Genomic DNA, 26,377 nt, shown 5'->3' with positions numbered 1-26,377 from the left:
CAAGTATTTTTGCTACAATGTGGCTCCAAACACAAGCCTTCGCTAGTTCAACCTAAGAAATTCTAATTTTCCAACTCTGGGCAAATTTAAGGGGTTGTTAGGGATAACTTTGACTCTGAAATTTTTGCCTTATGAACAGATGTAACTTTACTGCAGCTGATCCTTAATCCTACTTGTTGGTAAAAACGAAATAACAGGGTCAGCTGTATATTATAACCCATGATGGAGATAAAGCCACCCTTCTTCACATAAGAGGATATTTTTTTCTTTATACTGGGAAGACACAAAAGAGGTGTAAATTAGTAAGGAACAAGTTTTACTAGAAGGTGAAAATGGAGGGGAGGGTACAGACAACACCTCTGCTTTGTTTTACTAGAAGTGATCGCCTTTTCTGATGAAAAACCATTCCTGCTCACCCTGCTTCCATGGCAGCGTTGTTAAGAACACAGAACCTTACGTTGGAACAGTGTAGTGCTTGCTGCTCAGAGCACTTCCATGTTTGAACCACCGTGCACTGTTAATAGTCAGGGAAAGTATTCGTCCCTCCCCTACTGGGGTTGGCAGATAAAATACAAGATGCCCGGTTAAATTTGAACTTTAAATAAACAACAAATAATCTTTTAGTATAAACAGATCTCGAATATTGCATGGGACATACTTATACTAAAATATTATTCGCGATTTACCTGAAATTCAGAGTTAACTGGAAATCCTGTATTTTGACATGCTGAGTCTGACAACCTTCTGGGCCTCAGTCCCATCCCGCAGAAGCACAGGGAGCCTAACAGACTTATTTGGAATTATCCCGTGAGGCAGTGTCCAAGCCTGGACTGTAGTCTGGGTCTTCAGACTCCTCATTTAACGCCCTCTTCACTAAGATACACACAGGATACAGCGCTAAGCGCTGCCAGGAACCAATCTAGCCTGCAGTTTCCTTGCTGAGCTTTCCATAAAAATGGTTTGTTGCTGCGTTTACATTGGTGAACAGGGAAGAGCTGTACACAGTTGATGATGTCAAACAAGGCTCATAGAGGGATAAGGCCATGCCCCACCCCCCCAAATGGAGAATTTTTCTCTTTGTTAAAAGACAATATCTAAATAGTCGTAAAGGAAAGAATTGGGTCTCTCCACTCTAGTGGGCAAGACGGTTGTAGGAAATATTTGGAATAACAAAGAAATCCACTTACATCTCCCGGGGCCACCACATCATTGCAGAAATAGCAGCCAAGTTTGTAGCCAGGGATGTTGGCAAAAAGTGATGGGCCCAGGAGGTCGGCAGGTGCCACAGGGTGGCTGGGACACAAGTCCCCGGCTCCCTGCTGCTTAGGCTTCTTCAGGCCATGTCTCATGACAACAAATGTGTCAAATCCCAAGGCAGCATTGATGACCAGCTGTGAGTTTCAAGGAATAAAATGCTAGAGTTAAGAGACACATATTTTAAGCCATGGTTAACTTCATATTTGGTCCACTTAAAAAATTTGTTTTACAAGTGTTTGCAATAAATGTTTGCATATGACTATAATTAGATTCTAGAAGCTAATGTTGGTAAAAGTTACCCAAGACTGAGGGCTTATTAAGTGCAAAAGACTTAACAAGTGATTAACATAAATTATCTCATTTGGTTTCATTAAAAATTCCCAGCAAATATTTCCTATTTACAGATGAGGATACTGAAAGTCAGAGAGGTTACTTCTATAACTTGCCCAAGGTCGCTTAGCTGGTAAAAGGTAGGTGTATAAAACTGTCTCGATAGTTCTCAAACCCATTCTTTCCAGCATTATGCTGTCCTCTGTCATTTCTACAGAGATTTTTTTTCATAATAGCTTTATTGAGATATAATTCACATACCATATAATTCACCCTCCACATAGGATTTTTTTTTGAATATTTTCTTTCTTTCTTTTTTTTTATTAATTAATTAATTTATTTATTTTTGGCTGCATTGGGTCCTGGTTGCTGCGTGCAGGTTTTCTCCAGTTGCGGCGAGCGGGGGCCACTCCTTGCTGCGGTGCGCGGGCCTCTCATTGCGGTGGCCTCCCCCGTTGCGGAGCATGGGCTCCAGGCGTGCGGGCTTCAGTAGTTGTGGCTCACGGGCCTAGTTGCTCCGCGGCATGTGGGATCTTCCCGGACCGGGGCACGAACCCGTGTCCCCTGCATTGGCAAGCAGATTTTCAACCGCTGCGCCACCAGGGAAGCCCAAAACTGTCTCGATAGTTCTCAAACCCATTCTTTCCAGCATTATGCTGTCCTCTGTCATTTCTACAGAGATTTTTTTTCATAATAGCTTTATTGAGATATAATTCACATACCATATAATTCACCCTCCACATAGGATTTTTTTTTGAATATTTTCTTTCTTTCTTTTTTTTTATTAATTAATTAATTTATTTATTTTTGGCTGCATTGGGTCCTGGTTGCTGCGTGCAGGTTTTCTCCAGTTGCGGCGAGCGGGGGCCACTCCTTGCTGCGGTGCGCGGGCCTCTCATTGCGGTGGCCTCCCCCGTTGCGGAGCATGGGCTCCAGGCGTGCGGGCTTCAGTAGTTGTGGCTCGTGGGCTCTAGAGCGCAGGCTCAGTAGTTGTGGCACACGGGCTTCGTTGCTCCGTGGCATGTGGGATCCTCCCAGACCAGGGCACGAACCCGTGTCCCCTGCATTGGCAGGCGGATTCCCAACCACTGGGCCACCAGGGAAGCCCTCCACATAGGTGTTTGAGGACAATTTTTTTCATTTATACTGTAAGAACTTCTCTTAGTTGTAATTTAACTTATTCTCCCAAATTTATGGTTAGACAGAAAGCTGGAAAAAATCAAGGAAAACCATACCAGAAAAGAAAACAAAAATCACTCACGATCTCACAGCTCAATTACTATTAATAGTTTGAGGTATTTCCCTGTTATTTTCTCTCTTTCTCTCCCATTCCCTTCCTCCCTTTCTCCCTTCTTCTTGCCATCCTTTGATAAACGTAGATATCTTTACATATATAAACATAGTTGATAAAAAATATATACAATATTGTATCTTGCTTATTTAACATAATGTGGTATTTTCCGTGTTATTAAAATTCTTTGAAGACATAACCGTGAACGGCTGCATACTATTCCGTCACACATATGTACCATGATTTATGGGGTTGACCAAAAGGTTCGTTCCGTTTTTTCCTTAAGATGGCTCTAGGAGCACTTAGTTGTCTTTAACGTCATTCGAAACAATTTTGTTAGATTGTATGTGACAGCTGTCATATCAGCATGCGTTTAAAAATAGACTTATCAAAATTGGTGAATTTTTGTGTAGCCATTTTAATATTGAAGATGGAAGAAAAAAGCAACATTTTCAGCATATTATGCTTTGTCATTTCAAGAAAGGTAAAAACGCAACCGAAACGCAAAAAAAAAGATCTATGCAGGGTATGGAGAAGGTGCTGTGACTGATCAAATGTGTCAAAAGTGGTTTGAGAAGTTTTGTGCTGGAGATTTCTTGCTGGACGATGCTCCACGGTCAGGTAAACCAGTTGAAGTTGATAGCGATCAAATTGAGACATTAATTGAGAACAGTCAATGTTATACCACGTGGGAGATAGCCAACATACTCAAAATATCCAAATCAAGTGTTGAAAGTCATTTGCACCAGCTTGGTTATGTGAATCGCTCTGATGTTTGGGTTCCACGTAAGTTAAGCGAAAAAAACCTTCTTGACCGTATTTCCGCATGTGATTCTCTACTCAAACGTAATGAAAACGTTCCGTTTTTAAAACAAATTGTGACAGGCGATGAAAAGTGGATACTGTACAATAATGTGGAACGGAAGAGATCGTGGGCAAGCAAAATGAACCACCACCAACCACACCAAGGGCCGGTCTTCATCCAAAGAAGGTGATGTTGTGTATATGGTGGGATTGGAAGGGAGTCCTCTATTATGAGCTCCTTCTGGAAAACCAAACAATTAATTCCAACAAGTACTGCTCCCAGTTAGACCAACTGAAAGCAGCACTCAACAAAAAGCATCTGGAATTAGTCAACAGAAAACGCATAATCTTCCATCAGGATAACTCAAGACTGCATGTTTCTTTGATGACCAGGTAAAAACGGTTACAGCTTGGCTGGGAAGTTCTGATTCATCTGCCACATTCACCAGACATTGACCTTCGGATTTCCATTTATTTAGGTCTTTACAAAATTCTCTTAATGGAAAATTTCAATTCCGTGGAAGACTATAAAAGGCACCTGGAACAGTTCTTTGCTCAAAAAGATAAAAAGTTTTGGGAAGATGGAATTATGAAGTTGCCTGAAAAATGGCAAAAGGTAGTGGAACAAAAGGGTGAATACGTTGTTCAATAAAGTTCTTGGTGAAAATGAAAAATGTGTCTTTTATTTTTACTTAAAACTGAAGGCACTTTTTGGCCAACCCAGTGTTTAACCCTTCAGTTCTTTTGGCCCTTGAAGCTGTCACTGACCCAACAGTAGTGAATGAGGCAAAATCTTTGCCCTCTTGGAGCTTACATTCTATTGTAAGTAGAGTGTCCCTTCCAGTAAAGGACCTCACAGGGTGGTTATGAAAATTAAACAGTAAAGGGTAACAATTATGCTGGATGATGGTGCATAAGGCAGAGACAGTCTCTGGAGGAAGCCCTCTTGTACCAGGTCACTAGGCCACACAAAGCACCCTCTGCTCTGGAGGGGGCAGATTGGGTACACTTCCCCCTGGGGAGATGATGCATTAAGTCACCACCAGAGGACCCACACTCTACCTTTCTCTTGCTCGCGGCGATGACGGTGGGCAGCCATCGGCTCTCCCGGGTGTCCATCAGCAGGAACACGACATCATGGCCTTCGACGAGCTGCTCCAGCCGCTCTACGTCCCGGCGGGCCTGGTCCAGGGTGACGTTGGAGAAGTTCACTGGGTGTCCCGGCATGGGGATGCTCATGTTGAACCCTCTGGCGTTCTGGGGACACACCAGAGAGAGGGGGGTCTGAAGCAAAAGGACAGGCGGGATCTCAGAGCCCGCATCTCCCGGTCGCCGCAAGCGTGCACGCACGGTCGCTTACAGCCTGAAGTTTCTCCGTCATGACCACTCTGCCTTAGCCTTCTGCTGCCTGTGCCCCCAACCCTCTTCACCTCTTCAACCTAGACCACCCTTTCCTGTCACCCAGGGTCCCTGAAGCTGGACAGAGCAGCAAACAGAGACACACGGATCCTAGTTCCAAAGTGGGTGGGGGGCACTTCCCATGTGAGAAAAGGTGAACACTGGAGAAAACTGTGTACCTTTGGCTCTTTCCTACAATCTGAGGCCAAGAAACTTCATCAAAATGCCCTCTGCCTGCCTAAGTCCCTCCATCCAGCCAGGCTGTCTCTCCCCACTTGTTCCCAAGCTGCCCTCCCCTCCACTTCCTTCTGGTAGAATACCTCCAAATGGGATGTTAGAACGAAAATAATTTAATAAATTCATTTAAGATTAGAATGACTACTAGTCTTGCCTTAATCTTCTTACGGGTATATGCACTAAAAACAAACAAAACCCTCAAAACCAAAAAACTCTACTTGCTGACTTGAACTAGAAAACTGACTTAGGAGTGTATAGATATTTGTTTGGGGGGTGGGTGACAGCTATGTGTGGTAGTGAAGCTTCATTTCCTGTCCAAAAGCAGAAGCTGCCCAGCAACCTGGGTTCTCTTTGAGTGTGGGGACTCAGGATTTCTCATGGGGGCTTTAGAACAGCTCTATAATTTACCTTTTGTCCCCTGCTGACTCCACAATGTCTTGGCAGATGAATTGTGAGTCACAAAGGAGTGCCAATGGGCTAAAAAGTATCTGCATGCAATAAATTGGGACAAACACTTCTTTCTGAGACCACAGTCTTTCACTACATATTGTTCAGTGTCTGAAGAGTCACTTTATATAGTCTACCCAGGTGCAGAAATTTTAGGTGCATAATGGTAGGAGAGCTAGTCTATCAGTTACTCTTCAGGGTTGGAAGCAGATGTCCAGAGCTGGGTTTTAAAACCCCTAGTGTGGCTCCACAATCCTACATTTTATTGCCTTACCTTTGGGGGAAAAAAATGGTGACTTCAAATAGTTATTTGATTTATTAAAGTCAGGTTTTTTCCTATTCAATTAATTCAACCCCAGGATTAGGCATGGTATTTGTAGCCGAGCAGTTCTTTTCATGTCTTCTTCACTTAGGACTAGCCTTCTGTCCATGGCCTGGTGTAAGGAGGGTGATGAGTAAGTATTTGTTGAATGAAAATATCAACAATATTGATTGTTGAACACTAAGTTGAACATACAAAGAAAATTACATAAGCCTGGCTAACCAATAAGTGAAACAGTTTCACAAGTACTTTTCACGAATTTGATGAACTACACTAGTACTTAGATGCATTCTGTGTTATCTATTATTACTTATAAGGCATGAAGGATAAAAGTATAAGAGACCTGGCTCTCAGTGGTAAGGAATGCATAATCCAATAGGTAAGATGGAGTAACATGATGTAAGTGCTGAGGAAGAGGCTTGATCCTGGTAGGCTGATGTTTTCAGGAAAAGGTGAACTTGATCTCTAAGGCCCAGCATGACCTGGCCTTTGCTGACGCCCTAGCTCTGTGTCTTTCTTGACCTCCATGCTTCAGCTAGCCTGGTTTTCTTTCAGTCCACAAAGGCAGCATGCTGCTTCCTACCTCAGGCCTCTGCACAAACAGCTCTGCCCTGCCTTGGTCTAGCTAACTCCCACCTATGCTTCAGGACTTAGCTTCCTCAAGGAAGCCTGGTTTAGGTCAGGCCTACCTGTTAAACATTCTCACAGCAACTGAGCTCCTGCCTCGTGCACTTATTACAAGTGTAACCGTTTAGGAAATTAGTTTATTGACCATGCCCCCATCTAGACTTGAAGTTCTATGCAAGGGAGGGGGAACTTCGTCTGCCTTGTTCCCCAGTCCCTAGCACACAGTAGGCCTTAAATAAATATGTGACAAGTGAGTAAGTCATAGAATAACTGAACAAATAAATAGAGGGAACTGCATTGGGTCATAGACCATGGCTAGGATTTGGGCAAGCAAAACTTTCAGGCAGAGCTCAGATTCAAAGCCAGGTCTGTCTGGGCCCAGAGGGCAGTTCACGATACTCTCTGGTGATAGAATGAATTATTCTTCCTGACTGTGCACTGCCTCCCTCTAATAGAATTATATGCCCATGCCCTTTGCCATACGACTTTGCAGGACCTCCCACTAGGAAGGCAGGGTATACTGACCAACCCCATTGACTTAGGGCCTGGCCCTGTGACTAGCTCTGGCAATGGAGATGGAGGACACTGCACAGTGCCATTTCTGAGCTGAGACTTTAACAGGTATAGGTATGGTAAGCCTCACCAACTCCTTTACACTTCTACCTTCCACCATAAGAAGCGTAGGACCAGGTGACTGTTGCTCCTGGAGCGTAGATTTTGAAATAATGACATATAGAGCAGATTGGAACCTGACTCGAAGCCTGAGTCCAGCCTAGCCTACAGCTAAGCTATGGCTAACCTGCAGACCCATGAGCATGAAATAATGTTTATGATCGTAAGCCATTTAGACATTGGGAGTATGTGATACGCAATATTGTCACAGCAGAAACCTAACTAAGATGCCTCCTCAATGATGGGGTGTAACTTATTCTTATCTCTTCTGGCATCCAGCACCTCACTGGGTACAGTGGGTGTTCAATCAATACTGTTCAATTAAACCCAATAAATGACATTCCTCTGGTACACTGATGAAATGGGCAAAACAGTCAAAGTTGCTTTTAAAGCAAAGACTGTTAAAATGAATGAATCTAATGCTGAGTGACTAAACAGAGAAATTTTGAGAAAGCAGGTTTTTTATTTTTAGCCAGGGCCAAGAGTCTCTTGTGGCACTTTAAGTACAAACAGATACTTCGGAGACACCTAATCTAACCTCTGTCACATAAATTGATTAAGCATGCAAGATGCAGAATGTCTTTTGCTGGATGACCTCAAAAACATTGGCAAGATTTTGAATCAAATGAGCTGAATGACTTGCCTCATTGTTTTTAAAGTAAACGATGAAAGTCAAAAATAAGAAGCAGCTGGAATAAAAAGCTAAACATTAGCCAGATCTTTCTTCTGCAGACTTACATTCAATTTAATTTCATAAACCTGTACTAACTATCAAGTATTCTGGTGATGAGGAAAATAATACCCTACATCTGAGCCACCATAAATCCCTTTGGAACAAGGCAGTATCTAAAAATATTCGTACCCCAAATTCCTCAACTCAGATAATGCTTTGCAACTTATAAAACATTCTTTTCATGTACTCTTCATTTTATTTTCATAATAATATATGAGAGTTTTGTTTTGTTCTTGTAATCTGCACCTCTGAGATGAGGAAACAGAGGTTCGGCCACATGATGAGGGCCTGGTAGTAAGTGACAGATGTCTGACTCCCTTTCACCAATACCACAGGGCCTCATTCCCCAAGACTTAAACACTGAAAGATCCAGGAGAAAACCTCAGACATTCTCAAACAGCATCAACGTACCACTCCAGGGAATATTTTCTGGAGCCGGTCTGCTGCAGCCAGGGCCTTGGGCTTACCACCCGCCAGGCAATCTTCAAATTCATACAGAGGCTGCCTCACAGGGTTGGAATAGGAGATCTTGGCATTGTCCACAAATGTGATGTGTCTGACGCCCCAACCCTACATGGAAACAGGAGATCATGGTGTGTTTCTGATGAACATTTCACAGGGTGTCTCCCTTGAAATCCCTAAAAGGGGTTTTATTTTGGAGCAGCTTGGGAACCTCGAAATACAGGAAACTCCAGAAATTGAATTGTGCAAATTCAGTTTTTGACAGTGTCAACTTCCTTTAAAAGACAAAATAATTATACACACAGTGCCTGGCTTCCTACAGTAACGGGACTAAGAAATGTCATTGTGGATCTGACTAATAATTCATTATTTTTGACAGTGGCACCAGAGGAAGCTTTGGGGGTGAGTCCCATAAGAACTGTCCCTGTTACTGTCTTAAAAGGATTAGCAAGAGCCACCCAATGTCCTTGTTTCCCTGAATGAATAAGTAAGCATAAGTAACGGCTCATCCTAAAATTCACTTAAAGCCTGAATTAGCTCCTCGTAAAAGTGACTTATAAGTTATTTCCAATTGTATAACATCATAGAAGATTTTGTACTTTTTCTCCAAGAGGCAAAGCCCTTATTAATATTCTGGAATGTAGGGGACAATTCTACATTCTCAGAAATAGTTTTCATGATTTCATACACTTCAACTCCATCTCCTATGAAGTCTTATAGAACCACATGATTTTAAAATTAGATAGGCTCTTTAAAATCTTTAGTTCAATTACTTTATTTTACAGATACAGAAACTGAAGCCCAGAAAAGATAAGCAACTTATCTTAGGTCATAGATCTGGTTAATGGTGGGGAGGAAATGAGATCCCCAGAGTGGCAACCAAATGAAGATGCCTACTTTCTGGGGTGAGATGGGGTATGTGTATTTCGGTAAATCATAAACAAGCACAGTGATGTAAGAGAAGCCCTGCCAGGATTGGCTGCAGAGTTAAGAGTCTGATCTCTGTCTTATTTCAATATCCTTCCATCAGGGACTTTGAAATTCAGTTAGTCTGATGATTCCAGGGGCACAGTCAACAACAACCCAAGATTCACTGTCGGGGTGGAGGATGATGGGCCAGAATCCACTCTTCTGAAAGCATAGTTTAAGTCGGCTGTTTGTTTTGAAGCCCACTGGTAACTTTGGTCTACCCACCCAGTTTTATAAGTGACTTTCACCAGGTAAGCAAACTACCATGGAGGGGGAATAAGGGTATGGAAAATCCAAAAGTCACTGGTGCTTGGCTTGGGGATATTTATTTCGGGAGTATTTTTGCATTCCTTAAAGCAATGCTGAGTGGAGAGCAAGGAAGGCAGTCTGGGAACATGCTTAGCAGTGGGAAGAAAGCTACGTAAATTACAAACATGCCACAGGTTAGTCACATGCATGTGGACTCTCACACTTAACTTTCGGCTTCCTGGAATGCTACACAGTTTAAATGGCTAATCTGTAAAGATTAAAGAAAATTACAATACTCAATGCTGGTGAGGATGGGGTGATGAAAAAACTATTTTACTGATTGAGAATGTAAACTGGTATAATTCTTCTGGAAAGCAATTTGGCAATAGGTTTCTAGAACTTTTTAAATGTTCATATCCTTTGACCTACTTCCAGCAATCTATTTTAGGAAATAATCTGAAATACTGACAAAAATGCAATCACAAAGATGTTCTCTGTAACATAACTTAAAGTTGTAAAAAACTAGAAACAATGTTAATGTCTAACATTAGGGGAATGTCACAGTAAATCATGTTTCATCATACAAGAAGGCATATTCTACAGCCATTAAGAAAGCTTTTTAGGTATCCTTTTTAATGACATGAGAAAGTGTTTACAATGTTAATTGGTAAAAGCAAGGGGCATTTTTATATATCAAATAAGATTTTTAAATATACATTAAACAAACACTGAAAAGAAATAAGTGAAAATGTAGTCGAAAAATGGGTCTTCTTTTCTTGCTTTACAACTCTTATACTCTACAAATTTTCTACAATGGGTCTATAATGACTTTATAATTTTAAAAATGCTAAGAAAACTTAAGTACCTAATTCTGGAAGTTAGGAAAAGAATGAAATAAATTCCACAAAAAAGGAGGAGGAAATGAATAAAGATAAAAGTAGATATTAATGAATCTGGAAGCAAAACAAAACAAAAACAAAAATTATGGAATAAAGAGATCAAGGATTTAGTTCTCTGGAAAGACTGATAAAATAGACAAGCCTCTCTGGCAAGTCTGAAAAATAGAAAAAAAGAGAAAACACAAATATTCAACATTAGGAATAAGGAGAGATAAAAGAGAGGATAAAGAGAAGATTTAAAAGTTGGTAAGAAGGACTTCCCTGGTGGCGCAGTGGTTTAAGAATCCGCCTGCCAATGCAGGGGACACGGGTTCAAGCCCTGGTCCAGGAAGATCCCTCATGCCATGGAGCAACTAAGCCCGTGTGCCACAACTACTGAGCCTGCACTCTAGAGCCCATGAGCCACAACTACTGAAGCCCGCGTGCCTAAAGCCCGTTCTCCACAACAAGGGAAGCCACTGCAATAAGAAGCCCGCGCACCGCAACAAAGAGTAGCCCCTGCTCTCTGCAACTAGAGAAAGCCTGTGCGCAGCAACGAAGACCCAACACAGCCAAAAAAGAAATACAGAAATAAAGAAATTTATTTTAAAAAAATGAAATAAAATAAAAGATGGTAAGAGAATACCACATGTATTTTATATCAATTAATTTTCAAATTTAGATGAAATGGATGATTTGCTAGGAAAACAACATGACTAAACTGACTCAAAAGAGGTATACAATCTAAAAAGGTCAATGACTATAGAAACATCTGTAAAAGTTCCCAAAGATTCCCTGCCCTCACTGCCAACAAAATTCCAAAAGGCACCAGGCCCAGATGGATTTATAACTGAATTTTACCAAACCATCAGGGAACTGATAAGTCATACACTTAAACTGTCCTGGAGCATAGAAAAAGGCAGAAAGTTTTATTTTATAAAAGTAGCATAACTCAGCTCTAAGATATATGACACCACAAAGAAAAGGAAAAAACATTACTATAAACCAACTTGACTTATGAATGTATATGTAAAACCTAGCAATAAAACATTATCAGTTGAATCCCATAGTATATTAGAAGAATAACATACCATGAACAAATAGGGTTTTTTCCAGGAATGCTCAACATTAGAATACTATTATCTTGATAGATGTATTTGATAAAGCTCAACAATCATTTCTGATGTAAACTCATAATAAACTAGAAATAAAAATCTGCCTCCTTAATTTATAAAAGAGCATTAGCAGAAACCAATATCACATATCAAAATTAAAGGAAAAAACAAGTTTCTCATTAAAGTCAGTAACAAAATGAGGATGCCAACTCTCACCACTATTCCTCAGCAAAACCATAGAGTCCTAGCCAATCCTAGAAATAGGTATAAATGTTGGTGAGGAATACTTATCAACCTAGAAAATTCTAAAGAATCAGCCAAAAAACTAATATAACTAAGAATGTTTAGAAAGATGGCCAGATAGAATATCTTTCCTATATATCCCAATAATAGTCAACTGGAAAATTTAGTGGGAGGAACATATCTTTAAAAGAAAAAAACAATTAAACATATGAACATAAACTAAATAAGGCATGTGTGAGACCTAAACAAAGAAAATGCTACAAAGATGATCTAAATAATTTAAGAGATATACAATGCTTCTGGAACTAAGGATCAATATTGTAAAGATGTCAATCCTTCCCAATTTATCGATAAATTCATTGTAATTTGAGTTAAAGCTGTGAGTAATAATGCAGGAACAAACAAATGGAATGATGGAACAAAACAGAATCCAAAAAGAGACTCGGGTACATAAGGAGATTTAGTATTTGACAAAGGTGGAAAAATGATGATTTGTATTACTGAACGAATGCCATTCAATCAAATGACTATCCACTTTGTGGAAAAAAAGTTAGATAATTAACTCTCATCATAAAACAAAAATAAATTCCACATTGATGAAGATCTAAACATAAAAACAAGAGTTCTGTAAACCATAAAGAAAAAGATTGACATATTTAATAACATCAAATTTTTAAAAACCTTTATGTGGCTAAAGATAACTTAAATTGAGAAAAATACTTGCGTTATATTACAGAAAAAAGGTTAATATCCATTAAAAAAAGAACTCCTAGTCAATATATAAGAAACAAAGCCCAAAGGACATGAATAGAAAAAATAAAATTCACAAAAGAAATAAAATTAAATACTAACCCTCCCTAATTAAAGAAATGTAAATTTAAAAGCTCTGTTTTACATTCTCTCTAACACAGTAATTCTACTTCTAGGGCTTTTTTCCTAAAGAAATAATCCCATGGACATGTAAAGATATAAGAATGTTCATTTCAACAGCATCTCTAAAAGAAAAATATGCTGAAATTGATTAAATAAATTGAGGACAAGACATATAATAAAATCCTACATATACATAATATGGAATACATAGAAAGAGAACCACAATTATTGTTATATTAAGTTAAAAATAAAAACGTGCTATAGACAGTATGCTATGATCCAATTTTTGTAAATATAAATAAATAAGTAAGAGCAAAGATGACAAATCTCTCTCGCTGCATTTGCACATGCCTACAAAAACTTCAGGGAAAGACGCTGTGTAATAATCTGTGAAGTCTGCTTAATTCTGGCAAGTGACTTGGGATGGGAGTGGAGGGAGAGTTCCTGTTTCTACCTTATAATAAAAGCATGTATTCCTTTTATACTTAAAGAGATACTGAGAAAAGAAAAAAGGGAGGGAGACAGGGAGGAAAAAGAGAAGGGAGGGAGGGAGAGAGAATAGGGGGAGTCTGGGAGAGAGAAGGCACTCAGGTGTAGTCGTCGCTTGGTATCCATGGAGGACTGGTCCCAGGAGCCCCTGGGGATACCAAAATCCACAGATGCTCAAGTCCCTTACATAAAATACAAGGCCCTCCATATCTTCGGATGCGAAACCCACAGGTATGGAAGGTGGACTGTATAGTGAAATAAGAAGAGAAGCCACAGCTTTAGAGGTAACATCTGACCCCCACAAACTTACCATCAATGTCCTGGCTACATTACAACCCAAGGTGCCAGCTCCGAGCAGCAGACACTTGACAGACACAACCTTGTCTAAGTCCAAAGTAGGGACCAATCTCCAACACATCAATTTGAGATTTAGATCCACTGATGACTCAGCTAACCTAGAAAATGAGAGAGTTACTTATTTGTTTAGTCAGTCACTCATTTATGCCCCAATCTTGTCCTTTTTAGATAGAAAGTAGCTGTATGAGAAAATAAGAAACAAATACTATGGAAATTAGTATCGAAGGAAAAGTAAAACAAAGCTTGAGGGTGAGCGAGGAGGAGAAAGGTGACCACACAGAACGCATGCCACCATTATCCTCTGCAATTGCGCAGTGATGGGCCACCAATCTGATCCTGAGCTCCCAGCAGCCAAGGTGAAATGGGAAGCATGACCAGGTGTAGGAGTTACTGTGTCCAGGAATAAAAACACACCAGCCGCTTCTGAGGAAAGATTTTCCTGATACTGAAAACAGAGAAATTTCCGTCTCCTCAATAAAAGGGGCACTGTATTGAAGACAGTACTGGTTTCAATACAGTACTGGTTTCTGTGAAATATTTCTTATAATGTCCTTCAGTGTAGGCTAATGGACAAAATCAAAGGGCAATTAATAAAGAACTAAAAGGTGGTGTAGGTACACAGGTCTGAGAGTCTGAGCTTGAAGCAAGAACGAAATTTAGAATGTCTAGAGAAACATGAATTGTGTGTCCTTCAGGATATCCATCATTAATATTAATTCTCACAACCAAACTTAAATCAAGAGGCAGCCAAGAGTGGATTAACACTCGTCGTCAGTGTGAAGGCACCCCCTGACTGAACTGGGCAAGGCTCTTGGCCTGACAGAACCTGGTGTGCACCCTGGAGAAAACGGCTTCCAAAGTATACCTTTTAGGGTCCATACATTCGCTGAGGTTCACCATCCTTGGTCCCATGCCTCCTTTCTGGTTCTTTTCCCATCCAACTGCCTTGGGACAATCTTAAGGCAAATAAAACAGTAAGTTTAGGGAAGGAGGGAAAACTAAAAAATAGGTCAAAGCAGCAAGATGGCTCACGCATTGATAAGCTTTTAGTTCACTTCTTTTTCAAGGTTTGCAGGCCAGAATTTGCATCTACTTGCCTCAGTTGCCTCATTTTCCTGAGCCACTAGGAATCTTGTTTAGAGACCCTCAGACCCAAGCACTGTCTTCCCGCAGAAGGGCTTCTGAAATAGCCCTGGTCTCTGGCCCGAGTTGCCTTAACTTCTGTAGTTACTGGAAGTTGCTCCAAAAAAAGAATATATCTGGAGCGGGTCTAAGCCTGTGAAGGGCTTTCTACCTTAGGAAGACAAGCCAGTGTGACTGCAGCACACCTTCTGCTGAGCTCCCACCCGGACCTGTACCTCTCCGTTGAGCGCGCCCCTTCCGCTCCTCATCCTTACGTTACCCTTCCACCCAGCCTCTCAGTTCCATCACTGCGCCTACCTGTCTCCAGACCTCAGTCCAAGGGACTGCTCTTCTGTTAAGCTGCCCTCTCCTTTAAGCACATCCTTATCCATTCAGACTTTCCTCTCCTCTGACTTTTCCCTTTTCCGCGGACCTCTTTCAACCTCTGCAATGGGTGCCTCTGTAACTCCAATTCCAGCTGTTCTCAAAATGTGCTCCATGCAAAGCTCTGAGAGGATAAAGATCCCATGGCTGACGGGCCTGGGAAATGCTTCTGTACACCTACCTGTGTTCTCCACCTGCCCCACCACCACCCAAACCTGGAGCGTCACATCGCACATGAGGGAGATAAAGCTCTGAGAAACCTGCAGTAAAGGAGCCACTTTGTCTGATTTGGCTTTGAGCTTCCCAATCTTACCTGGCTCTCCATTATCTCCCTCAACCAGTAACACCAATTAAAATCTCACAGGACACATTCAGGGTAATGCTGCTCTATTCCACTGTTGCAAAATCCTCTTAAAAATCTCAATTGCTTTGCAGAATACTTCTGCTACCTCCTCACCTTAATGGAAACCTGGCTTCCTTGGTGGAAACCCGGCCTTGTAAATCCTGCTAATGGGGGCCACCCAGTCTTACACTCCCCACACCTTGGGACCTCAGTCGCTCTCCCTTCCTCGCTGAATTCCCAAAATTCACAATAAAGCCTCAACTCCTTAGCAGGGAATTCACTCAGCTACCTACTCTTCCAGCATCACCTCCAATATCTGCTTGAAGGAACAGTCCCTGAAGGAACAGAAGCTCCTTGACTTAAGGTTAAGAGATACAGGACTATGGCAGGAATTTTACATTTGTCTCTAATTGTACACTGGTTTTCTTTGGACATTCTCCTGCTTTTATTTCTATCAACACCTCTATTTTCCTTTCCTTGGGAACTTTTTAGCTTTCAACCTTTGTTTCTTAAAATAATAGTGCTCATTATAATTATGGGACCTAGAGGTATTGATTTGCTTTACACAATTTTTTATTTCTGGGACAGGACGACCAATGGGAAACGAGGGGGTCAGTTATCTTCAAAAGCTACTTGGCTGGGGTTATCTTTCACAGCAAGGAGCCGAAAAACAAATGACCCTTCCTGTTTTAACTCAGGTGCTCTGGTGTGGTCCTTTTTTACATCACAAAAAATTAAAACTGAAATAATAGATTTGAGTTCTTAAAGAGGATAAGAACTCCAAAATCATTTTTCTGGGGAAAAAAAAGAGTTCAAACCAGTTACTAACTCATATTTTGTTGGATTTTCTTACTATTCTCATGTTAAATTTAAAAATGCTTCTCTAACACATGCACAGAAATTCAGAAACACAGTCTAGTACTATAATTAATAACTCCAGCCTCAGCTTTCTCCTGTTACAGATAAGAAATTATAAGACAAACACAAAATGTCATTGCAAATTAAAACATCTCTGTACTCAAGATGTTACAGCCATTTTAAGAAAATTAGATGTACTTTAAACTTACTGATAATTTAAAAAAATACTATAGGTGACCATAATATTTAGTCTATCATATCTGCTTCCGTATAATCTACATCCATTAGACATACCCCAAATTCATGAGAAAATATTTTTTAGGGGAAAGTTAGGCCCTGTCTTCCCCTAGCTGGACAAAGAGAAGGAGTACATCAAGGACAGGAATTGAAAGCAGGGCTCTCAGCAGGGCTCTCAGGTGAGGGCTCACACCTCAGCAGTGTCTGCTGCTTCCCTCAGCCAGCTGCTCCAATACTCTGTAACCGCAAAGGGGAGTGAGCTTGGCTGCACCACCAAGAGCAGAAGAAGACACAGGATATTCAAAATTGCATTTCTTATAACACTGTCATTGCAACTATGGGATGTCTCAGAAATATTAAAAGACACTACCATACGAATACCTTCAGTTCACATTACGATACAGAATAACTTTACAAAGTTTTATTTATTATAAGGTTTTATTTACAGCTAAGAGGGAAAACATTAATTTACATGAAAAAAGAGGAACATCTGCCTTTCTTAAACTAAATAATCTACACTCAGTATCAAGTGTAAAGACTTGACAGCACTACTGCGCTACAGAAAACCTCTTTTTCAAATGGAATTGCACGGTGTTTCCTAGGTTTGCCAGCTTCACCAAGCATCAGTGATATATCACTGGGAGCAGGGAGAAAGAGTAATTCAGTGACTTTATCTTTAAAAATGGAAAGAAAAGTGCCTCCCCCAAAAGGTGGTTGGCAGGATTAAGTGAGTGACAAGTGGAAATAGCTGGTGGCCTGCCAGGTGGAGACCAGGCCGCATTACTGGTTAGTTCACGCTCACCTCATTCCCCTGGAGCTACCTTCCAGTGGAGGCTTAATGAAACATCACATGGAAGCGATTTTAGAATGTGCCAGAAGAGGGTGCTAAATCAAATGTATTAAATATCTAAAGCCGGCAGAGAGGCGACAGATATTTTAAGGCTCTAAACTAACAAGTAAACAGCTTCCTCTTTTGCCCGACAAAGCAGAGATTTTAACACCCCTCACCCCCAAAACACACACTCACATTAAGGCACATGATCCACGGATTAAAGAAAGCAATGTTCCTTGGAACAATGCAGGTGCTGTAAGGAGCAAATTAAACCATGTAGGTATATAAAAGTACTCTGGACAGCACGTAAGACATAGAAATCTGAGGGATCATCTTGGAAAGGGTTCTCGGCTTTGGGTAAGATAGGAAATTACCATAAATTAGCATTTATTAAGCAACTATAATATGCCACCATTGCGTCTGTCTTTTACATAGGAGTCAGATTCCTCATAAGAGGTACTCCATGAGGTGGGTATTATTACCTTTATTTTACTCAAATTTGGGTATGTTATTCTGTCTTTGTGATGTGTACATAAATATAAATATATAAATAAATGCAGGTATCTATATCTATACACACACACACACACACACACACACACACACACATCTATATATATAACATTATCTGTGAGCCCAAGTTTCCTAACTTATGAAACAGGGAGAACAGCTGATGCCTACCACACAGGATCAGATGAAGAATATTAAACGTGGAAGGAGAAATGGCACTTTTGCTGACTGGCTTACTATATGGAGAATAAGATCACACACAACTTTTTGTAACAAATAAATATGTAGGTGCATTAATACTTCATTCTTCCTGTAAGAAGGGTAAGTAATAAAGATTTTATGTTAAGCAAAAACAAAAAATAGAGGGAAAAAAAATTCTCAGGACTGAAAAAACTGCCTGGAGGAAATATCCTGAGGACAATCTCTGCCTTTGTTCCTGTCTGTATAGCAGAGCATGCCCTCTGTTCCAGGGAAGAGTTCCTAGTGGCAAAGAGGTAGGAGCTGTACTTTTCTCTACCTCCATTGCCATTGTGAAGGGATGAAAGAAAAGTTAAACCTAATTTGGTTTCTGGTACATGATAAGTATATGCATTCTCAAAGACCGGCAAGTTACCTGGGCTAAATGCCATTTCTGGAAGCTTCACTTCGAAGATGATGCTGTGGGTGACGTCTCTCACCCCCTGCAGAGTGCGGTCCCGGAAGCAGAGGACTTCAACAGACTGGAAACTGCTACTCCTGATGTCGGGCCCAGATTTTTATTTTTATTTTTTTTAAGGAAGGAAAAGAAAGAGCTCACGTAAGAGCTTCGGCAAACCCAGGTGGAGAGGATTCAATTCATTGTAATTATGCCTCCCTGACACCCTTGGGGGATGACCTTAACCTCTGAGAGATTCTGAACATATCCACGCAGGCTTCCTTTGTCCAAGCGTTTACAGGCTGAGCGCTGAACTGGCTATGATTTCTTTTTAGGTGAGTTTTATATAACAATTTCACACTGCACATGAATACTTCTGACAAATGAATCTTAAATGCAGAAAAAGAAAAAAAAGCTCACAAGATATTAAAAAGAAACTCCAAGACAAGCATGGGTTCCTCTGGTCCCCCTTCTCCCACCTGAACGTACAGTCTACGAGACGGCTGCTCGGGCAGGGGTGAGGAAGCCCACAGCTCTACAGACTCCCCACCAGGACAAGCAAGTATAACACTCTCCCTCTGGGGATGATCTATAATCTAGTTATCTTTAGTGAACATTGTTATTCAAGTAAAGCAGACACAAAGGTAAATACCCAAATCCTAAATATAAAGGAGCTTGTCTCATGCCTCCTCCCAGTCAATAACCAGCCCCTTCGAAAGTAACTCTTACTCCAACTTCTAAGTCCAGACATGGGTTTTGCCTGTTTTGACCTTTACATACATGGAACCAGGGAGCACGTATTATCTCAGGTCCAGCCTCTTTCACTCAACATTATGTTTTTTAAAATTCATCCATGTTGATATGTGTATCAGTAGTTCATTCAGATTCACTACAGCATCGCATTCCATTGCAGTGAATACACCACTATTGATTGTCCATTTCATTGTTCAAGGACATCTGGGTTATTCCCAGTGTTCGGTTATTAAGAATAATGCTGCTATAAACATTCCTGTATATGTTTTGCTTGCATCTGAGTATGCATTTCTGTGCTTTATATACCCGAGAGGGAAACTGCTGAGCTATAGATATTTTTAACTTTGGTGGATACTGACAGTTTTCCAGCAGTGTTTGAGGGTTCCAATTCATCCACATCTTCGACAACACTTGGTATTCTCATCTTTTTAAACTCATTCTGGTGAGTATCTCATTATCTGGTGAGTATGTAGTAGTATTTCATAATGGTATCTTATTATCTTTATTAATGAGTAGTATCTAGTTATACTTTATTTCCTTGATGACTAATGATGTTGAGCATCTTTTCAAATGTATATTACCCTCTGTTTTATTTAGTCTAAGGTTGGGAAAAAGGGCAGATGGTAGCAACAGGAAAATCCTATCTGAACGTGACTCAGATACCTGAAGGGAGGGCTAGAGAATTTCAGGATGGGGACCTCCAGCTGTTGGCCCTGCCCTACTCTAAAATATCTTTAGGGCTGTATGGTCGGAGTCTGAAGCTCCATAACAGACCTGCTTAGAGGCTCACCATTGATGGAAACTGGATCATGACTGATTTATTGATTTATTATCTGGTTTCTATGCCAGCAGTGAAAAAAATCCATTTGGGAAAACAGAAATATAGATATAGTTAGGCACAATGTCAAAAACATATAGACAAAGACAGACACAGACAGACAGACAGACAGACAGACACACACACACACACACACACGTAAATACCATCTGTGGGCTGCTAGGACCAAAAAATTCCTCAAAGGCCATCCAGGGTACTGGGCTAAGTTACAGGGATCATATACACCAATAGTTATCTGTGAACAGAAAAGACTTTCTGAGTGAGGCAAGTATCATGTCAGATTCACAACACAAACACTGCTAATCCCTCCTCTTTCCTATTTATGCTGTTTTGCAAAAGCATCAACAATTACACACTTGTTGAAGGGCTAGAGGGAAGAGAAGAAAGCCAAAGGACCTCACACCAGACAAGAGAACTTCTTGATGGCAGGGGCTGTCAGATTCTTCTCTGCACCCCCCCTGTGCCTCGCATTGGGCCTGGCAGAGAGTAGGAACTAGATACATTCAGAAGGAAGAAAGACTGAAAGGAAAACCGGGAGGGAGGAAGGGCAGTCAACTGTCAGGGCTCACACAGAGAAAATCCTCTCACAAAGAGACATCATCTGTGAAAATTGCTAATTTTCATGTAATGAGAAAATCAAAGAAGTGTCACTACCATTGTAAATCCAGTGAGACCAAATTAAAAAGCCGGATGCCTTTGATATTGCTAACATATATTTCCTCCCATTCCTCCCTCTTCCAGCTCCCCCAACTCTGATCTCCAACTGGAAAACTCAACTGAACTTCAAACACCATGTCTTCAGTGAAGACTGCCCCTGGTGGAGGTTGTCACCCTGTCCTCTCTGCTTCCATAGCCCTCTGTACGTTATACATAACATCTTTCACTTTTTCTGTCTCCTTCCTCTCAAAAGACAATGAGATCTTGATTTCTAAATACCATTCTCCTGCAAAAGGAAATCAGGGCTCCACGGCTACGTGGCTAATTCTAGGGCTGCAGCAAGGAAAATACAAGATGAGCCTGAAGCACCTTCTACACCAGAAAGTAAGGAAGTGCTCAATAAACAGAAGGACGGTGGGCATGTCAAGTGGGCACCCGAGACACCTGAAAGAGCTCTCAATGGCCAAGGCTGGGACAATCTGATCAACAAAATAAATAATGTGGTATTGGATTATAACCTAAAGTATAAAACAAGTATCTATGAGTCCATACTGATATAAATGATGAGATAAATAAATACGAAGGTGAAGGGACAAATCTTCCTTACAGATGATTTCCAAACAACATATGTAGATACCTCCCCCTCCAGGAGTAGAGCTGAATCGTTCTCCTCCTTGAGTGTGGGCTCGACTTAGTGACTCGCTCCAAAGGAAAAAAATAGTAGTTTTGCAGTGGAGAAAGCTGGCAAATTCTACCTTAAACAAGTGATCAAGTTTAAGACCATCAGGGATGCCATGTGAGTATCAGGTAGCTTGGATATAATGATGACAAGGGCACTTCACCTTAGTGGTATTCTTTCCAAAAATAACCCCATCTAATCATAAGTAAACATCAGACGAACCCAAATTAAGAGGCATTCGACCAAAATAACTGAACCAGTACTCTTCAAAACTGTCAAGGTCAAGGTCACTAAAAACAACAAAAGTCTGAGGAACTGCTACAGACCAGAGCTGATGAAGGAGACGTGACAACAGAATGCATCTGGGATTCTCCTGGGTGAGAAGGTGAGAGCATGGTCTAAGAGACAGGTTCCTATGAGAAGCAAGAGAGCCCTGAGAATGAGGCCTCTAGCCTAGCGCTCCCTCTGAATGGAGACACTGTCTCCCTGGAGCTCTTCTGGTCCAGCTGGCCACTGCCACCACGTGGGGCACCTTTTTATTTTGTTCCCCTCTATCGATTGTGACAGAGGGCATCTGCCAGGCATACTACATGATTAAGTAATCACTGCTTCAACTTCACATTTTAAAAAATTCACCAAAGGCATTTACCTCTCTGTTATCCAGCAGAGAAGAGAAGAGAAGAGAATGGCCTGACGCAGTGAAAAAAGCACTGGCTGGGGCGCCAGCGGGCATGCGTTCTAATCCTGCAGCTAATTGATTTTAAGACCTTGGGGAAGGTGTTCCCTCACCTGTAAAACGAAGCAGTAAAATAATTTCATCTCAAAGGATTCCTTCTAGCTCCAGAATTATAGAGCTTTATAGACCATTAAAGAGAAAAAAAATCCTATATAGCTTACAAAACAACACAGTCTCTATTAAGGCTCAATCTTACCAGGTGTCTAAAGGCTCTTCAATTTTTATTTGGGAAGAACCCAGATAGTATCAATCCAGGAAATGCCATTCATATAGAGATGGTGAGTTTCAGTTTTCAAGTATGACTCCATAAACCTAGGCTCTTATCTAATGTCCTGTCACTTACTCTCATTTGACCTTCAGCAATTTACTTCACCTCTCTATGCCTTAATTTTCTCATCTAGAGGGTAACTCTTACCTGCACTTAGCACAGAGACTGGGAGCAAGACAAGCGGCTCAACAAATGGTAACTGTAACAACAATAGAAATAAACTCTATTGTGGTAGATTCACTGACGTCTTTGTTCAGTTCAGTCTATCACCCTTACACAGTTACCTACCTTCAGTTTCAAGGTTATCTTTTCTTAACCAGCAGAGAAAAAGGCTAAGTTCTAGTTTATCAAATATTCTCTGGATCTAGGTTTTACCATCTGCAATTGTAGAGTTGGGACTAAATGATGTTTAAATTATATAAATTAGAACGTTACTTTAGATACCACAAGTGGATGCCTAATTTCAAAGAATGACCATATTTCTGCCACTAAATACAAAGGCAATGAGGCAGGAAGGTAATAAGAAAAAGAAAATCTTTTTCGAGAAGACGAGGAATAAATTTCTTAGAGCAACCTGACCTAAAATGAGCTACAGAGAAGGAATGAACCACTAAAGAGAAATTTATCACTTACTCGTAAAGGGAGGTCGGCTTGAAAATGCCTTAAAGTAACTCTCCTACCCACAGGAGGCATGCTTGGGTACAAAGAGCAAGCACCCGCACTGGAAAATGACAGAATCCATTCGACACTAGGCTGAATACCATTTACTTTTCCTTTGATGATTCAAAAGTGACTCCAAGATCTTCAAGTGCTTTAGGAACCAAATCCGGAACCTCAATCACTGTAGGAATTAGTCCACACAAGGCTGGGTAAGCCAGTTTAACTATATGGGTAAACAGATTTTATAAATGGCAGTCAGAAATAACCATTGGCTTGGAGATCTGGATTCTAGAACTGGCTTTGCCACAAATTCATTGTGTGAACTTGGGCAAATCTCTTCCTTTTACAATACATCAGCAGAAAGAAACAAAATGTCATTGCAAAAAAACCCTTTGTTTAGAAGGTTTATGAAATAAACACTCTTTTCTCCTTGGCTGAGGGCATACAATTCATTGAAGTTGTTCAGTAATGATCTGGCTACAATCCACCCAGCAATTTGCTGAAAAAGTACAAAGTGAGAAAGAAAAGAGGGCAAAATTGTCAACTTGAGTGTGTGGAGAAATTTCCACACTGATGCCAAAAAACATGCTTATCTGACAAATGGCTGTCTATTACCCAAACACTCAATATAACGGGAAATACACGAGGGAGATTATGTGTCTTAAAAGTATAGGGAAAAAGTTCAGATATCTAATGCACGGCGATGTCACAGATGGCTGCCAAGATGCCGAGATCACCAAGAGAAGAAAGAGCCCCGCTAACAGCAGACCAATTACTGCTCCTTTGCTATTTATTGCTCTTGTCCAAAGATTTTACAGCCCTAGAATTAAAGGCTAATGTTGTCAAAATTACAAAGCATTTCCCAAACATTTAATCTTCAATAATTGCTCTGAAGAAAGAAGTAAAACTCAATCAAGCAAGCTTTCCTTAAGGACTGGCAACGGGATAGTGACAGGGGCTGTTTCAGCGTAACCACCAGAACTGCTGCAATAGTGCAGTGGCCCCGTGACCCATAGTGGAGTCATTTCTTTGAGGGAAAGGAGAACTTAAACAAGGCCCATTTTCAGCCAACCGAATCTGTGGCAATGTACAGAACGTTCAATGCGGCAGGAGAAAAAGTCGGCGGCTTGTGGCCACAGTTACTGCAAACAGTGGTGCCGGAGGGGCCCCAAGGCTTGGGAGAGCCGACCGGTCCAATCTCTCCCCAGCTCCGCAGCCTGTGACTTCACACTGGGAGCCCGAAATGGGCCACGGGGGGAGAGCTGAAACCACGGAAGTAAGCAGACACTACAAAATCAGGGTACCCCCATCGCCAAGAGCCCGCTGTCAAACATTTACCAGCACACGACCGATTACAAACCTTAAAATGTTCAAACTCTTAACCCAGTAATTCCACATCTAGAAATTTTTCCTAAGGAAATAAATAATTCAAAATACAAGGGGCTAGTGGGAAGCAGCCGCATAGCACAGGGAGATCAGCTGGGTGCTTTGTGACCACCTAGAGGGGTGGGATAGGGAGGGTGGGAGGGAGGGAGATGCAAGAGGGAAGAGATATGGGAACATATGTATATGTATAACTGATTCACTTTGTTATAAAGCAGAAACTAACACACCATTGTAAAGCAATTATACTTCAATAAAGATGTTTAAAAAAAAAAAAAATACAAGGGGAGGGGAGTATGGGATTTCATGCACAAAGAAGCTCCTAAAAGTGAAGAATTATGAGAAACCTAAATGTCAAAAACTTGGTAAATACATTATCATACAAATTTATTAAAAAGGACGTTAATGTAGAGTTTCATATTATGCTAAAATACTAAAATAAAACAGAATATAGTAGAATCTTAGCCTTTAGAAAAATGCACATAAGATTAGAAGGAAATACACAAAATGTTTACTTAAAAAAAATTTCAAAAACTTAACTGAAGAGCTTTGTGAGATTTTAAAAACAGAAAGATACAGCTGGACATAAAAATAATGAATGGAACCACACCAAGTGCCGCTCATTTATCTGTCAGTATTCTCGAAGTGGGCACACAGCACTGTCCAAACTCTACGCGATGAGCTATTCGTGAGTCCTAAATCACTCACTGGGTCTCAACTAGCATTTTTCAAAAAGATAGAATAGGATAGAAAACAGAGTGCATGGCCCCTAGCAAAGTATTATTTTGTGAAAGTTTTGCTTCAGTTTTCTACGCGTGTGTATATACATCTAAAGACACACATAAATATGATTATTGAATCATAAGGTAACAGGTATTTTTAACTACAAGTAACAGTCAAAGGAGTTTGGCATTAAGCGACCCCCTAGCGATCACCTTTAACAACCATAAGTCATGCAAGAAACGAGAAGAAACCAACCGAAGATGCACTTGCTACTCAGCTTTACTTTAAAGAAAGCATCATTAGTGAACTGGTCAAACCTTCCTGGATGCTCCGGGGCCTTCTGAACCGGTTACCCTGCAAATTTCCGGAAGGGCTTCTCCTGCAGGCAGGCCATGCCTAATTTCTCTGGGTTTCTGTTAAAACCAAAAAGGCAAGAAAGTGTGCCTTTCTTTGGTAAAGGCAAAGTTGGCTGCATGACTCAGGACCTCAAAATTCCATCTATATAGAATAGCGGGAGATGGAGGTCAGTCCACAGAAAATCATTTTCCTTTGAAAATGAAAGCTGACAAATGTATTCTAAGAAAATACAATGAGAACAGTTATAACATGTGAGTAAAACCTAACAAAGCCTGTTTATATCCATCACCTCTTAATTCTCACAACCATCTACGAGGAAGAGGGGGAGGACACTGAGACTCAGAGGTCACAGCCCACGAGGTCGCAGGTGGACCCAACATCTGGCCTTGCTACTCTGTCATGTCGTGCTGTGAGCTACCGATAAAAACGTGGATGCTCTTTTTCCCACTGTGGGAGGCATTCTGACCATAGGAGGTAAGATAATTCACATGTGAAGGGGCCGCCATTCCCCAGCCTCATTTCCATTCTCGTTACCTATAAAATGAGAACGATACTACTCACTCTGCAGGGTGTTGGAAGGATTACTGATACCACGTGCGAGTGACCAGCTCTGTGCTGGACACACAGTCAGAACTCGGAACGTGGTAACC

General features: G+C 40.9%; 1 protein-coding gene across 5 annotated transcripts in view; it reads right to left on the bottom strand.

Annotated features, from left to right (window-relative positions):
• The window catches only part of ATG7 (autophagy related 7), a 333,595-nt gene that overhangs the window by 180,429 nt on the left and 126,789 nt on the right, over nucleotides 1-26,377 (bottom strand). For 4 of the 5 annotated variants that reach the window (XM_061197268.1, XM_061197267.1, XM_061197270.1 and 1 more), the window contains exons 8-14: nucleotides 20,411-20,499; nucleotides 18,653-18,774; nucleotides 14,619-14,709; nucleotides 13,707-13,851; nucleotides 8,530-8,688; nucleotides 4,745-4,939; nucleotides 1,188-1,391 (exon numbers count right to left, since the gene is read on the bottom strand). In XM_061197268.1, the coding sequence (XP_061053251.1) occupies nucleotides 1,188-1,391; nucleotides 4,745-4,939; nucleotides 8,530-8,688; nucleotides 13,707-13,851; nucleotides 14,619-14,709; nucleotides 18,653-18,774; nucleotides 20,411-20,499 (1,005 nt within the window). Of the gene's footprint in view, nucleotides 1-1,187; nucleotides 1,392-4,744; nucleotides 4,940-8,529; nucleotides 8,689-13,706; nucleotides 13,852-14,618; nucleotides 14,710-18,652; nucleotides 18,775-20,410; nucleotides 20,500-25,687; nucleotides 25,760-26,377 lie in introns of those variants that run through there. The other variant, XM_061197272.1, reaches the window with a different exon arrangement.

This window comes from Eubalaena glacialis, chromosome 7 (assembly GCF_028564815.1).
Source record: "Eubalaena glacialis isolate mEubGla1 chromosome 7, mEubGla1.1.hap2.+ XY, whole genome shotgun sequence".
In the NCBI taxonomy this organism is placed as follows: domain Eukaryota; kingdom Metazoa; phylum Chordata; class Mammalia; order Artiodactyla; family Balaenidae; genus Eubalaena; species Eubalaena glacialis.
This window is presented reverse-complemented; position numbering and strand designations above follow the sequence as displayed.